General features: G+C 35.6%; 1 protein-coding gene across 2 annotated transcripts in view; it reads left to right on the top strand.

Moving 5' to 3' along the window:
- SRBD1 (S1 RNA binding domain 1) overlaps positions 1-15,416 on the top strand; it is a 301,555-nt gene extending 286,139 nt beyond the window's left edge. For both annotated transcript variants that reach the window (XM_051975202.1, XM_051975201.1), the window contains exons 21-22: positions 9,443-9,627; positions 14,537-15,416. In XM_051975202.1, the coding sequence (XP_051831162.1) occupies positions 9,443-9,627; positions 14,537-14,826 (475 nt within the window). In that variant the 3' untranslated portion in view covers positions 14,827-15,416. The remainder of the gene's footprint in view (positions 1-9,442; positions 9,628-14,536) is intronic.
- The last annotated feature ends 419 nt before the right edge of the window (positions 15,417-15,835 follow it).

Raw genomic sequence — 15,835 nt, 5'->3', positions numbered from 1 at the left:
GACTATTCTTAGTAATGGCAAATATTCGTCCTTAAAAGAGTGAACTTTTTTGGTGGGGGAGGGGGGGAAGGAGGGAATTATAAAATCAATCATAACAAAGGATGGATGATTGTTTTAGATAATGTTTTTGGGTGAAAGCAAGATCTGCGTGTGTGTGTGTATACCATGTTTCCCTGATAATAAGACACGGTCTTATTATTTTTTTGGACAGAAAAACCCCAGAGGGCTTATTTTCAGGGGAGGGCTTATTTTAAGGAACATTGACAGCAATTTTAATAAACAGGTAAATGTGAACAAAAAAAAGTACCTTTATTCAATAATGATCATGTCATCTTCTTCAACAACATCGTCATAAGTATCCATACCCTGAATTCCGTCCTGGATATCTTGTGCCTCTATTTCCTTCAGAAGAAGTGGGCCCAATCTGTCATGTCCAGCAATATAGCTCTCTTTAAATGAACATGTCTTCTCCAGGTAACCTGCTCGTAGTGCCTTGGTGACACAGCTGTCAGTAATTTTATCCCATGATTCTTCACCCAAGTCACGACTTCTTGCAGACAGGGCTTCACAAAGTTTCCACGCTGATTTCTTTCCATTCTATTTTCAATGTAGTCATTGACTTCCATGTACAAATGGTCCTTGAATGGCTTGTTTATTGCAATATCAAGGGTCTGGAGATAGGCAGTCATTCCTGCAGGAATCATTACTTGATCTATTCTTCTCTCTGCAAGGAAGTTCTTCATTTCTTTAGCGCGGTGAGTGCTGGCTGAGTTCTTCTTTTATCCTCCATCATGCCCCTTTTATCCTCCATCATGCCCCCTCACTCCAACTTACATACCGGGTTTTTATGTTGTCTTGCCTCAGCTCTCCTCCGCGGCACTGCTCTCAATGGCGCCAGCAAACAAATCACTGGGGAAGAACAGGATGACGCGCTCACTGCTGCAGCTCTGATTGGATGCAGCTCGGAGCGCGGCATGCCTTTCACCCGGGGGGCCGGGGGGAGGGGAGGGGAGCGGGGGAGGGAGATGGTGCATACAGAGGGTACCGTAATGTCGCGTGTAGCGCAGGGGATCACCTTCACTACAGTAGCAATCTCAATAGGGCTTATTTTAGAGGAATCTTACACAGTAAGGGGAGGGCTTATTTTCAGGATAGGTCTTATTATTGGGGAAAAACAGTATAATGTGTCATTTTCCTGTGATGGCTCAGAAAGAAGTTTTGGAAGAGGATTTCCAAGAGTTTTAGACAGTTACACTTCTTTGGATCAAGTTTGTAACTGACAAGGAGACTATTTTGAAGGGCACAGGTATTCATTTAAATATATGAATTCAGTGTGTGAATGCGTTTTCATAGTGCTCTCTTTTTAAAATATAATCACCTTTTATTTTGGGTTAAAAAGTTTTCATACTAACCCCTAAAACAACATAAAAATGATCAATTTAACTATTTCTTTTTGTGACTAATATACCAGTGTAAGGTGCAATTAAATTTGGAGTGACTTAGAGGTTTCTTAAGAAAAAAGTCAACATTAAGAGCAAAAATAATCAACAATTCTAAGTAGCACATTTTCTTACAAAGTTGATATTAAGTACTAAATTGCTGGAAACAGTGAATGTGAAAACAGTTTCCAATAGATTATGGCCCAGTACACAATTAATGCAGCATGCCAAGAGTATCCAGTTTCTATACATATGTAACAGACCTCTGAAAAAGAAGGAAACATTTATAGGCTCTTCAGAAGTTAGAATCAGGTTAATAATCTTATGCTCATAAAATTTTTTGGAAGACAAAGATTGCAGTTCCTAATTTGTGACAGCTTCTTTCTTGCTAATCTTCATGGTTATCTTAGACTGCTTTATTTCTCACTTTTTAGAATGATATCAAAAGACATTTTAGTACCAAATGAAAACATTAACATACCCGCTCAAAAGCTATGTACTATTTAAAACCTCTGTCTAAACAGAACTTGTCTCATCAGAATCCATACACTGTTATGGATGCAGAGCCTAATAAATTTGGGGTTAGCTTGCTTTAGAGAAATAAATAAGAAGCAAACCATTATTGAGAACTAGCTGTTTTTACTTTGTGTTGTAGATGATGTGCTGAGAAAGATCATTTAAAACTTCTCTACATGTGGCTCTTTTATTTTCTGAGGTGTTTAGTGGCTATTTTAAAGTCATTCTTCTTCTCTACTTAACCCAAAACTTGCATACATGACAACTACTTGCTTTATATAACAAAGAGGACAGGAATTTGTCATGATAGTCATGAAAATGGCAGTTAACATTGCATACTTTTGATGTGACTACAAAAATAACATGTTTTGAAGAATGCACTATTCTTTTAACCTTATGTGAATATTGGTCTAATAATTATCTGTAGTGGGGAACAACAGTAGAACTTTTCTCCCTTTTGTCACACTTGAATTCAGATCTGTGGCATTAATGCTGCTGTTATTCAGTTGTGTCTGATTCTTTGTGAACCCATTTGGGATTTTCTTGGCAGAGATACTGGAGTCTTTTCCTGTTTCCTTCTGTCACTAATTTTACACATGAGCTGAGGCAAACAGGATTAAGTGACTTGTTCAGGTTCACACGAGTGATACAGTAAGTGTCTCAAGCTTAATTTGAACTCAGGAAGGTGAGTTTTCTTTCACCATAGAAGCTGTCTATCATCAGAGTTCTCTACTTTTTTACTCATTAAAAAAAAAAAAAGTTAAGATATGCTTTTATGGTGGGGGAGATTTTCCAAGTTTCTTCTTTAGGCAGCAGCTTCCTAGCCGCAGCCTCGGCTGCACTGGGTCAGTGCTGACTCACTCCCACTGCTGGGTGGGCGTGGCCAGCTCCCCTGAGATTCTGGCATTTTGGGGTTCACCATTGATCTTTTGTGTTTGTATTGGATGTTTTATAACTTCTCTGCTGATCTACTAGCTTGCAACCAGGGAAGAGCGACCATTACTGGTGTAAATTCCTGTAGATTCCTCTCCCTAGATTCTCCACCACACAGAGTCTGCACTGCTTACATGCCTGTGGAGCCTGCACTCTTGTGGAGTCTGCAGCTCCCCAGGACTCTGCCTTGTCTGCACAGGCATTTGTAGTCAGCTGTTGGTGTTAGGCTGTCTCCCTCCCATTTCCAATTGAAACAGACCTTTTCTGGTCTGTTTCCTCCCTGTAGATTCTCCACCACGCAGAGTCTGCATCACCACGGAAAGACTGCACTGCCTTAGGATTCTACAGTGTCTGTGCTGGCGTTTGTGCTCAGCTGCTTGTGCTGGCTGCCTCCCTCCCGTTTCCAATTTAGACAGACCTTTTCTGATGAACTTCTAAATTATCTTCTGCTGGTAGTTTGTTGCACTCCCAATATTTGTGGGTTCTGCCAGTCCAGAGCTAATCAGAAGCTAGATTTGCTAATTAGTCTGAGGGTTGTAGAGAAGGTCAGAAAGAAATGTGTGTCATCTCTGCCATCTTGGCTCTGCCCCTGGAAGTCTCATGAAGATGCGTTTTCTTGACCATAGTTCTGGCACTATATTAACTTTGCTACCTAGCAAATATTACTAGTAACAATCGTTCACATGAATTAAAGCACTTTAAGCCTTGCAAAACACATCATGTGTACATTAGAGCTACAGTTATTTATGCCTATTTTTAAATTGAAGATATAAAGTTCAGAAAAAGGAATAAAGAGTAGTTGGTATAATTAATTTAAATAGGGATATTAAGCAAATTTAGTTGCATTGTTCAATACTCTCAGCCGATAAAATTGGTATTGATAATAAAGTGTTTGTAGGTAGTAGTGATATGAAGAATATTAAATTTATATTTTCTGTTTCCTGCCACTGGAATTATATTTTTAAGTCAAATTTTCTCTTGAAGAGTTAATTTTTTAAGAATGATTTTCTAATCGTCAAATTCTCACACTAATTCTTAGGAATTACATGTTTCAAATTAATGTATATTTGTTTAAGAATCAAATTAATGTATAGTTGTTTAAGAAATAACTGAATTAAAAATTTTTCTTTTCAGTAACATAGTTACTCTAATATTGATTAAAAGTAGAGTATAAAAATCATCTTTGATAGAACAATTTTAAGTATTTACAGTAAATAAAAACAACTGGAAATATTTTACCTTCATGGTGTGTTTCTTTCTGTTTGGGACTTAAAATCATATTTGTTTTACCCATAAGGCACATGCTAATATTAAGTTGTTTTTAAAGTGATTATGTTGCATCACTGTTCGTTCTGTGGCATATCATGTTGCTTTTTAATGTAACGAACCCAGGCTCTAAGCTCCTCAATGATATTGCTGGAAATTATTCCATAAAAGTCACTGCATTTGAAGTCTTATGAAGTTTTAGAGAATTGCTAAATTTTTTATTCCCTGTAGAAAGAAAAGGCATAAAATTCTTATGAAATGTATTAGTCATTTTTGATTATTTGGAATTGTGTTTGAAAGTAGGCATGATCTTCAATCATGATGTCTGCATTTTAACTTTGTGCAGATGTGTTGCTAAAAGAACACGATGTGCTTATTTGTTGCATTTATGCTACTTTCTAACTTTTAAGTAAGATGGATGAAATTATGTATTAAATAAAAAACATCAGCAGTTCAGCAAGATTGTTCTTAGAAACAAATGGGTGACATTTAGTGGTCTAAGTTAGAGTTTGACTTATAATTTAGTAACTTTGGAAAAAATTTTCATTTAAAACCAACTATTTGGTGAAATGTACCCATGTATGAAGGTAAATTGACATTAATTTATGCTGTTAATATTGTCATCAGCATAAGGCTAGAAATTTGTTGGATAAAATCTATACCCAGTTCTTCTTTCTGAATTACTTTGATTGCCATTTTCCAATTCCCCCAACCTTGTTGTAACTTTACCAAATTTTTTTTAAATAAAAAAGTATTTAACTTTGTTCTTAGCAATGCTGTATCAAAATAGAGTTCATCAATGTGCACCATGAATACTGACCCTAACTTGGTGTTTTCTATTGATTTTTGTGGCAAATGCCCTTAGGCTTTGGGTGAGAGTGAAAATGATTTATAAAGTATTCACAGAGCTTAACTAGGCTACTTTCTCCCCCACATCTGTAACCACTATAAACAGATTTCTAAAATATGGAAATGACTGGTAGCATCTAGTCTCTCATACAAAGCCAGAAAGATCTAAGTTAGCCTGCTGTATTAAGTGTTTCTGATATTGAGGCCAATACTTATGCAATGTTTGGGGAAATTTTTGCCCCTGTACCAGCTCCTGGCCTGATAATGAAAGATTTATGTATGGCCTGACACCACTTAAAATTACTGTTCAGCTCCTCTAGAGAGTTAATGCCATAGACAACTCAATAATCTATAGCAGCAGTGCCTGAATGATTTTGGTAACTTCACAGTCAGTTCAGCCATTTTCTTTCCAGAGTTGTATTACTTTTTAAATTTATATCTTCTATTTTTAAATCACCTTATTTTCCAAATATATACCACCCCCTTCCACTTCTCAGAGGGCCCATCATTCAAACAGAAGTTCTTAACCTTTTTCATGTCATAGCCCCTTTGGCAAGTCTGGGGAAACATGGAACTCTTCCAAAAAGTGTTTTTAAAGGCCTAAACTAAATTCATAGGATTTCAAAAAAAACCAACTATATTGAAATACAGTTATGAAATTCACAGACTTGTTTAAAAAAAAAAAAACAAACACTTTACCCTATATAACAACGAATATGAAAAAAGAAAGAAAAAAATTCTGTCAAACTAACAGTACTTGAGCTGAATCTGACTGTGTGACACCCATACCCCAGTATCAGACCTCTGCAAAGCAGACTGAGAAGGGCATTTTTTTTCTCTTTAATTTGGGATCAAACTTGCTCATTATAATTATGTAACACTCTGCTTAGTGTTTTGGAGGGGAAGAGGGAAGGTAGGAATGTTCTTTACATTTGTATTGTTCTGATCATTGTGTGCACTGCTTTCCTAGTTTTGCCTTCTTTACTTTGCATCAGTTCTTAAGCTTCTTTATGTTCATCAAAATCACTTTTTATTGGAGAGTAATTATTTTGATTATATTCAGTTACTAAGATTTCTTTAGCACTTTTCAAATAGCATCTATATTCCCCCCAAAAAAGTGATTAGAATAATCATATCATTGTATATTGTAATCTGGATGTGTATGATATCTTTATTCCAAAGAGCTCAAATCTGTTTCATTCAACAAATTTTTTATTAAATTTTTGTGAAGCATAAATCACCAGGTTAAATGATGAGAGAGTTAAAAATTCAGAGAAGACATACTTCCTACCTTCGTGGAGTTTATTTTTTGAGGATATCACATGCATACAACTAAAACATAATAATTCCTGATTTCAGTAGAAGATACAAAACAAGTTTATAAGTGCTCTGCCTCCTAGGAAATACCAGATAAATATCTTGATGTGAGAGAATAGGGTTTGGAAGATTATCAGAGAAATGTGAGGTTTCTTTGGAATTTGGCTTTAAGGATTGGGGTAGGAATTCATTGGGCTAGCTGGGAGGTAAGACATTGCAAGTCTTTGGAATAAATAAAAGCCTATAGATTGGACAATGCAGTAGGTATTCAGGAGATGAAGGGAAAAAGGTAAGAATTGAAAGGTAGAATGGCCTCTGATTGTGGAAAAGCGTAACACTTTGTCATTTATTCTCATTGCTCTTGCCTCATTCTTACTTAAGGCCGGATAAGTGTGGTCCCAGAGGTTAAATCAATAGTTATTCATACATTTAAAACCCAGCAAATGAGGGGCATAGATAATGCTGAAAGCCAGGTCTGTCTGTTCTCAGTTTGGTGCTATCAGTACTGAATTACTAGTCCTTGTATAATGTAGTTTGAAACTATAGCTAAGCATGGATTATTTAAAAAGTTGAATAAGGAAGTTGGCTGTTGGTAAAGATTGTCATGTTACATCTGCCATGTCACTCAGAGCCCAGACAGCTGTTTCCTGTCATTGGGACCTTGTCATGCCACAGCCCATCCATCAGCAGCAACAGTTAGCAGCAGCTAACCTTCTCAGCTGTGCAGTGGAGATTCTGTGCATGAATACACAGACATACACACACTCCCCCCCACCCCCTCTCTCTTTCTTTCTCTCTCTCTCTCTCACATACACACACACATACACACACATTACAAGTTTCAATTCAGATCAACATAGATTGAGTACCTCCTGTTCTAAGTACTGGAATTTGAAATGTGATAAAGGATGGGGTTTCCCATCAGGTTACTTGTTTTTTAATCCATGTTATTGCAAAATCTTTTAGTTAGGGAAGAAAGGATTTGAGGGTATCATTATCTGCCTAATTACTGACTTGACATTTTTGAAATGCCATTAATCAAGTAAAATCAAATTTTAAAAAATTTCTAGAGCTCAGAAATTTAGAAATACCATTATGTGAGCTCAGCATAATGACTGGAGAAATGACCTTTGATTGGGAAGACCTGGTCTTGTGTCTGTGATCATGGGCAAACCACTTAATCGGTTAGTGTTTCCAAGCTACTCTCTAGAGCTGTCAAATGAGTTGCCTCAGTGGAAGTACCAGAATTCCTCCACACTAATAAAATCACAGATGTGGACATTACCATGCTTTCCCCATCTTTAACTATTAGTAGTGTGAATTTCAAGAAAGTAAACAATAGTCCATCATTCAGATGTAGAATATATTTTGGGCTCATTAATGAAAAAAAAAAAAACATAAATCAACTTATTGCTTAACTTCAGAGACTGAGCACTTCAGTTGAATCCATACAACCAAGGGGAAATGGTAATAATAATGAAAGTATATTTACTTTATCATATATTGTTGATATATGTGTAATGTTAATAGCTGAGTAATTATTTTATACATGTTACTTAATTATTTCGCTTTCTTTATATTCCACACCTTTGGAATGATAATTAAATGTAATTTATTTTTATAACATTGAATATAGATAGTTAATATAGATGACATAGTTTAGATTATGTAAGATGTGACTTGATGCCATTAAAAATGATTTTTGACTTTGAGAATATGTAATCTCATCATGTATACACAGTCATTTGTGTTACTATCATATTGTTGTTGTAATGCAACTTCAAAAACTGAGTATATGCAATATATTTGTTTGGTTTTCATAGTTAATTCTTCCCCCTCTCCATCTTTCTGTCTACCCTGTCCCCCTTAACTAATTTAGGTTGTAAGCAGTTTTTCTTAGAGGATTTTGAAAGCATAAGCTAAATATGACTGTCATAATGAATGGCTCTATTTTATTTGAACATCTATTTGATTATTAAATATTAATGCTAACTGGACAGGTGTTTCCGTTCAGTTCATTTGAGAAAAATATGAACCAAGGTAGTCATTAATTTCTTATCATGGGCCCCTTTTTAAAATTTTAGTTGATGCATACTCTGCCTAATTCTAAAGATATAAATTTTAATGAGTTTTGTGAGGAAAGAATTCTTTCTAAATGTATTTTTCCACCTTTTTTTATTAAAAATTGAGTAATTTCCCCAGTAATCATATTCAAATTGATTTGTTATCTCATTGCTTCAGAAATTTTTTTTAGTGACAGATCACCAATAATATGTACCTTAGCTCTTAGCCATGTTTTCCCATATCTTCATCAAAGGAAAGCTATCCACTGTCTTAGAGGGCCTTTTCAATTTCTTTTGACATCTTGAGAATACCAGTGAAGCATTCTGCTTGGCTAATTCTCATCCTTCTCCATAGAACCAGTCCATCTTCTGATGACATCTTTTATTACTTCAGAATTCTTCATGATTGTGTATTGCAGCTTGCTTGCAGCATATGAAACCAAGAAAAATAATTATCAGTAATGTTTTAATTAAGTACCATCTTATACTTTATACTGTACTGGATTCTGAGAGTGATTCCAACAGATATAGTTCTTGCTATCTAACAACAATAAACATAATGATAATAGATCTCTTAATGATCATATATCATGCTTTATGGTTTGCAAAACTTTATATGCATTTTCTCAATCGATCCTCACAATAGACCTGTGAGATAAGTGCTATTTGTTACCTCTTTTTTCAGATGAGAAAAGTAAAGCTAGGAAAAGTTAAGAAATTTGCTCAGGAATACACAGCTAGTAAGTGCCCAAGTCATAATTTGAAGCTAGACCTTTCGGGCTACAAGTCAATCACTCTTTCCACCATGTGACAATATTAAAAAAAAAAAAAAATGATTGAGACTACCAGATAAAGAAAATGTAGGAAGATTGAATTAAAGTCTAAAACATCCCACACAGTTTAGGATACACAGAAAATGATCACTAAATTCTTGATAACATATGTTGATCTTTGCATAATTCAGAGATAAATAAAAATATAGGGATAAGAAGGAAATTTAATGATACTGAATAAAATTATTAAGGCTTTTTTTTCTTTGTTTTGTTTTAACTATTGAAGGTTTTTATCTCTCATTGGTGGCAGTCTCTCTGAAATTGGAAAGCCTGAAATGCAACAAAAAATAAATTCACTTGTTCAAAAAGAAGGACTAGAAGGAATTGCTAAAAGTTTGGAAACAACAGTACATACATTGCAAATCATCATTGATGGTCTGAGTCAGCCTGAAAGCTTTGACTTCCGAACAGGTAAGGAATGAAAATTGTTAGCAATTCATATTTACATTTTTGTATTTCATTGTACTTACTTTTTCATACTTCCACATTTCATCACTTTTGCATGCTTATTTTTTTCATTCGTGCATCAAGATGTCTCATTGGTATCTCAAACTAAAACATGTCCAAAACTGCACTTATCTTCTCCACAAAGCTGTCTTCTTTTCTGACCTTCCTTGTTCCTGTTGAGGGCACTCTGATTCTTCCAGATACTCCTGTTTTCAACTTTGACATTGTGCTTCATTCCTTATTCCTCCCTCACTCTACTTGTCAAATTTTATTCTTTCTACTTTCTCAATATTGCTTTCATCTCTTCCCATATGTCTATTCATAATCACATTCTAATTCTGGTCCTCATGAACTTTCTCCTAGACTATATCAGTTACCTTCTAATTAATCTCTGTCCCTCAAATCTCCCTCTCTGATCCATTCTCTATACAGCTGCCAAAGTAATTTTTTAAAAAATTCTACTATAACTGTTTTACTCCCTCATTTTATATAGCCAATGGCTCCCTCTTGCCTCTTAGAGCAAATATAAGCTCCTCTGTTTATTTTTTTAAAGCCCTTCACAAGCTGGGGCTGACCTACCTATTCACTCTTAGTATACATTATTCCCCTGCTCAATGAATTCCAGTGACTCCATAGTAAGTTAGTTAATAGAGATGGCATAATTTAGTTTGTGTAAATATAAACACTTCTACAGAGTCAGTCTAAGTGATCCTTTGTTAAGGTCTTATATAGACTTTAGGGTCACTCAGTCCTTTCAGCCAACCAGAAACACCCTTTGCACATGTGCAATAATCCCATCTCCCTATGATACTATATTAGAAGTGGAGCAGAAATGGCACTAATCCCATTTCCTCATGATTATGTATAGTAATCAACTTACTTTTTCTCCTCATTAGGAAGTTGATTACTTGTGTTTATAAAAGCACTGGCATAGTTTGCACTCGGAGTAGGTTGCATCCAAGTATTTGCAGCCTTAATGTGCAACACTTTTATCTTTCTTTTCCTGAGCTTGCTTCATTGACCAGACAAGGCCCAAACCAAGATTACTTTTAACAGCAACACTAATATGGCTTCTTCTTCCATTTCTGGATTCCTTGTATTTAGCTTTCCAGCAGCATGGTCATGATGTTCCTAGAATATGAAGCTCCCATCTTCTGCCTCCATGCTTTTGTACTTGCTGTCCTCCAAGCCTGGAAGCTCTCCTTTCTTTCTTCCTCTTCATTTCCTTAATTCCCTTCAGTCTTTCATTCAAATCTTTCTGCAAGAGGCTTTTCCCAGTTTTCTCTGCTTTAGCCTGAATGCCTTTCCCAGCTCACTTTTCCCATGTACTCAGTATCATGTGTATACTATCTGGTTATCATCTTGTCCTCCCCATTGGGGGTGAGGAGGTTCCTTAAAGACAAAGATTGGTTTTGCCCTTCTTTGTATCCTTGGCATCAGTGGTGTCTGACATATAGTAAATGCTTCATTGGATACATCTTGCCGGATTGGCTCTGCAGTACAACAAAATTGGCCATTTGCTAATCCTCACATGCAACACTCCTGTCACCTCATCCTGGCACTAGCTGCCTTTCATGCCTGCAATGTGTTTCCTTCCCTTCTTTTTACATGGAATAACCTTTTACTTTCACAGTGCTGCTCAGGGAATCTTTGTGGCCCCCCAGCTTCTAGTACCATCCCTCCAATTATATTGTATGTTTTTTTTTTATATTTGCATATCTATGTATCTCTTATAATGTTCACTGCTTGAAAACATAGATTGTTTCTTTTTTCTTTTTTTTTTTTTCTTTTTGATCTATATATTTGCAGTGCCTGGCATGTAGTAAGTATTTAATAGTTACTTGTTGATTGATGAATGCTTTTTTCTCTCTGAATGAGGAAGGCACCTAAACAAATGTAGTTTATGACTTACTCAAGTGGCATTGGGCCGGGGTTTCTGACTCTTCATTTATTTCAGATGAGGTATTTGTAAAATCTCAATGTCTCTTGCACATATTAGGTACTTAAGAAAAGCTTATTCACTTTATTTTTCCATCTTTTTCTATTATATCCAATTGACTACATTCAGATATACATATGTGTCATCCTTTGTCCCTAAGCATATGCCTGTTTCTTTACTATCTGTACTAAAACCATCACCCATGTGTCATTCAAAAGCCCCTTATAAAACAGTTCAGAACCTATTAAGTGAATCCAATCTGCCTTCAGAATCTTTGCATGTAAAAAAAATAGCACTAAAGAAATTAGGTAATATTTCTGCATTTATTTTCTCCAAATTCAACCAGTTCTTTACTTTTGCCACAGAGAGCAAACATTCTTAAGAACCATATTAAGGGGGAAGAGTGAGTATGAGCAAGAATGTACTTAATCATGTTTTGTAAAGTGTCTTAAGATTGCTAGCAATCATGATATGTATGGGCAGTGTGTTTCTAAGATTTGGAGCTGGAAAGAATCTAAGTATTCATTTAGCCTAATCCCTTCATTTTACAGATCTAAGACTTAGAAAAGTTAAATAATTTATCTAGTCTTCCATTAAAATTCTGCTCTGAAGTTGCCCTATAAACTTTAGCATGGAGATGCCCATGGGTTCTCAGAAGATACAGGTCCTATAAAGCTAGAAAAATTTGGCTTTGATGGGATATCTTTTGTTCATGGGCCAGCCTCACTAACTTCTTAATGACTCATTAACAAATAGTGATTTTTCTTTTAGCACAGCAATTCACAGATACTATATCTGTTAAGATTTAAGGCATTCTATTCTGTGTAAGTAGAGTGAATACTTAATCAGTTTTTGGAAATATTCAGTGATTTACATTATCTTTTTTTCTCCGTTTTACATTTTCTCAAATGTGCTTACTTTCTTACCCTCAAACTTTTTTTCGCGTGTTCCTAAGTATTTTTCAGTTGATACAATCAACTCTATTTAAATTAATGCCCTAGTAAGATAACTACTTAGAGTATTTATAACTTGGATTAGGGGCAGGAAGTAGCCTTGTCTGTCAAAGTGTTAAAATGTTGATACTGCAGATTTTTCAAGGAGAACTTTCACTTGTCCCTATGGTCCAAGCAGTCTTCAGGAACTTGTTAAGTAGTTCTTGACTCAGGCTTTTCATGCAAAATTAAACTAAGCAACTGATCAGGAATCCTTAGGGAATCTGAAGCAGCTGGTTGCCTGCAAAAAAGGGGAGAGGAAAGACTTTTCAAGCATAGAACAATTCCTTTGGGCCCTAAGAGCCAATTTTGTCTTTGGACCTGATCCGCTCTGTGGTTTTACTTTGTATGGATGCGGCCCTTTTCTCAGGATTACATTACAACAGGTTTCTTGCTCTTGAAATTCACTGTATCACTATCAAATAATGAGGTATATTCTTTCTCTGTAGAATTCTGTGTCATATAGAGTCTGTTCAAATTTCAGAAGTGTTTTTTTATAATAAGGAAAAAGGGATATATGTGTGTGTGTGTGTGTGTGTGTGTGTGTGTGTGTGTTCAAAGGAAAAACCTGAATTTTCTTTTAATTTTTAATTGGGGGAGGGGGAGTGTGAGAGATTGAATGGACTGATAGCTTGAAAAATAAAGAAGAGAAGTGACCAGTTGTTGAGGCAAATGTAAAAGACTTCAGTGAGCTGTCGGAAATGGAACAGGACAGCTGTGGATGAAGAGGAGATGAGAAAGAGAAGGTGATAGAAATGAGGTGTCTTAAGAGGGAAGTTTGAATATAGAATGTGTTCTTTATTGCTAAAGTCAATGCTTGGTAATCCTAGAAAAAGGGACAAAGGGAACAAAGGGATAAACAAAATCCACAATTAATTCACAAGCTTTTTTCCACCATTCATGTGGAATGAATATTCCCATGTAACAGTCTTTTTTATCTGAGCAACATGTTCATAAATAGCCAACTCGATATTAGTTTCATTCTCTTTCCCTCTTTATCTCTGTTCCATGAAAAAGATACCAGTATATATAATAATAGTAACAATAATAATGATAACTATATTTATGTAATGCTTTAAGTTTGCAAAGCACTTTGCAAATACTATCTTCATAGCAACCCTAGGAGTTGTGTTATTATAATCACCATTTTGTAGATGAGGAAACTCAGGCACACTTGTGCATTGAGTGTCTGAGGCAGCATTTGAATTCGATCTTCCTGACTTGGAGTGCCAGTTCTGGCACTCTATAGTATCTCTATACTATTATGCAGAGTCAAGGATTGGTCACAAGTGTAAATACAATGATATTTTCTGAAAACCATTCCATTAATCTCTATGTTTGGGAGGCTTTCATTCACATTATTGCCCAACATTAGAATCCTCTTGATCAAGTAAACTCCTTAAAGACAAAACCAGTCTCTTTTTATCTACCCCAGTATTTCAGGACCAATCTTTATAAAACACAGGAGGAAGTCAAAACATGTTGGATGGATTCTTAAATGTGAGAATTTTGTGGGTAGATGAGGTTTCCAGTCAATTATTCCACATTTTTTTTGGAGTTTTAATGATTTTTGTGGGTATCATTAGAACAAAATCATATTCTTTTCTGTCCATCATCTAGTATTGAGTGACTCTGTGGCCTCTTCAGTTTTTTTTTTTTTTTTAACTCATTTGGTATTGTTATTAATGTGTTTTTTAAATAAGTTTCTTCAAATTGTTCAATGTGCATACATCTATCCTCTCTCTCAACTAGATTGCAATTAACTGAGAACCCAGTTTCTGGTCCTTATGGATCTTTTATGGTAATTAATGTAGGGTTGGGCATACAGTGAGTATGCAGCAAGTACTTGTCTAACTAATATTGCAACTAGGAAATAAAATATTGTGATTGGGTTTTGATTTTGTCTTGTTTTTTTTTTTTTTTTTTCCCTTTTTCCTTAAAGATTTTGATAAACCTGACTTCAAGAGGAGCATAGTGTGCCTGGAAGATCTGAATATTGGGACAGTTCTGACTGGAAAAGTTGAAAATGCTACTCTCTTTGGGATTTTCGTGGATATAGGAGTGGGCAAGTCAGGATTGATTCCCATCCGAAATGTTACAGAAGCAAAACTTTCTAAAGTGAAGAAGAGAAGGAGTCTTGGGCTGGGCCCTGGCGAGAGAGTGGAAGTCAAAGTAATCAATATTGATATTCCCCGATCTAGGATCACCCTAGACCTCATTCGTGTTTTATGAGCATTCATTGGACACCAAACTTTTATTTAATTTCATTTTTATCAATTATAGCTCAAACATGTGAGAATTTACCCAGGGATTAGAAATAAGCCATGTTATCAGAAATTTCTGAACATGCCTGTTGAATAACTAAGGAGACTGAATTTTTTTTCTTGAACAGTTTGCTGTATATTCCCTCAGGGGAAACACACACCAGAGAACCTTACCTGGCCCATTTGGTATTGCTTTTCTGAGTGAAATTGGCTTGTCATTAGTGGATTTTTAAACATTTCTTCAGATTATCAGAAAACCATTTCACTTCCTGTACAGTGCAAGTCTCCTTTCCAGGCCTGTCTTCAGGTGGCCTTCTGAAGTATAGGGTAGTCCTCCATAGAGTTGGATTCAGTAGTATGAGTTATGAGTCAGGCATAAATCCAGTTTATGAGTTATATATAACATTTCATGTGTGCTCTATAATTGGGGTATATAAATCCTTTGTTCATTGCCACTTTAAAAATTTCTACAGATCCAAGTGTGTCTTAGAGTTCAGAAAGTTATTGGAAAAAATCATATGTATTTTGCTCTCCATAATAAAACTTTCATGCAGTAAACTTGCTTTTATTTTGGTGATTTTTCAATGAAATTCAAAGAAGTAGCTGGAAAATATTCAAATTGGAGCTGGAGAATATCACCAGGCATACCACATTTCCAAGAAAACTCCTTATAAAAGTACTAAACCATGATTAAAGGAAATGCTCTGAAAGAAAGAGCACTGTCCAGTGCTCTCAGAAGCTGTCTTTTAGAAATAGGTCAGCAGCATCATATTGAGCTAGAATACTCTGCAAACTTTTGTCTTTGGCAATCTTCCTCCAGAAAAGTTGTTATCCTCTCTCCCTACTCCTTAGGAAAGAGTATGGTTAGACCTGTGGTTTCACTGGAGTAGAGGTCTGATGCTGAAAAAATCCATTTCACCACTACAGATTGGCACCTGCTCTGCAATTTATAATCAGAGAGTTGCCTGAGAAGTGAA

This window comes from Antechinus flavipes, chromosome 2 (genome assembly GCF_016432865.1).
Source record: "Antechinus flavipes isolate AdamAnt ecotype Samford, QLD, Australia chromosome 2, AdamAnt_v2, whole genome shotgun sequence".
Taxonomy (NCBI): domain Eukaryota; kingdom Metazoa; phylum Chordata; class Mammalia; order Dasyuromorphia; family Dasyuridae; genus Antechinus; species Antechinus flavipes.
This window is presented reverse-complemented; position numbering and strand designations above follow the sequence as displayed.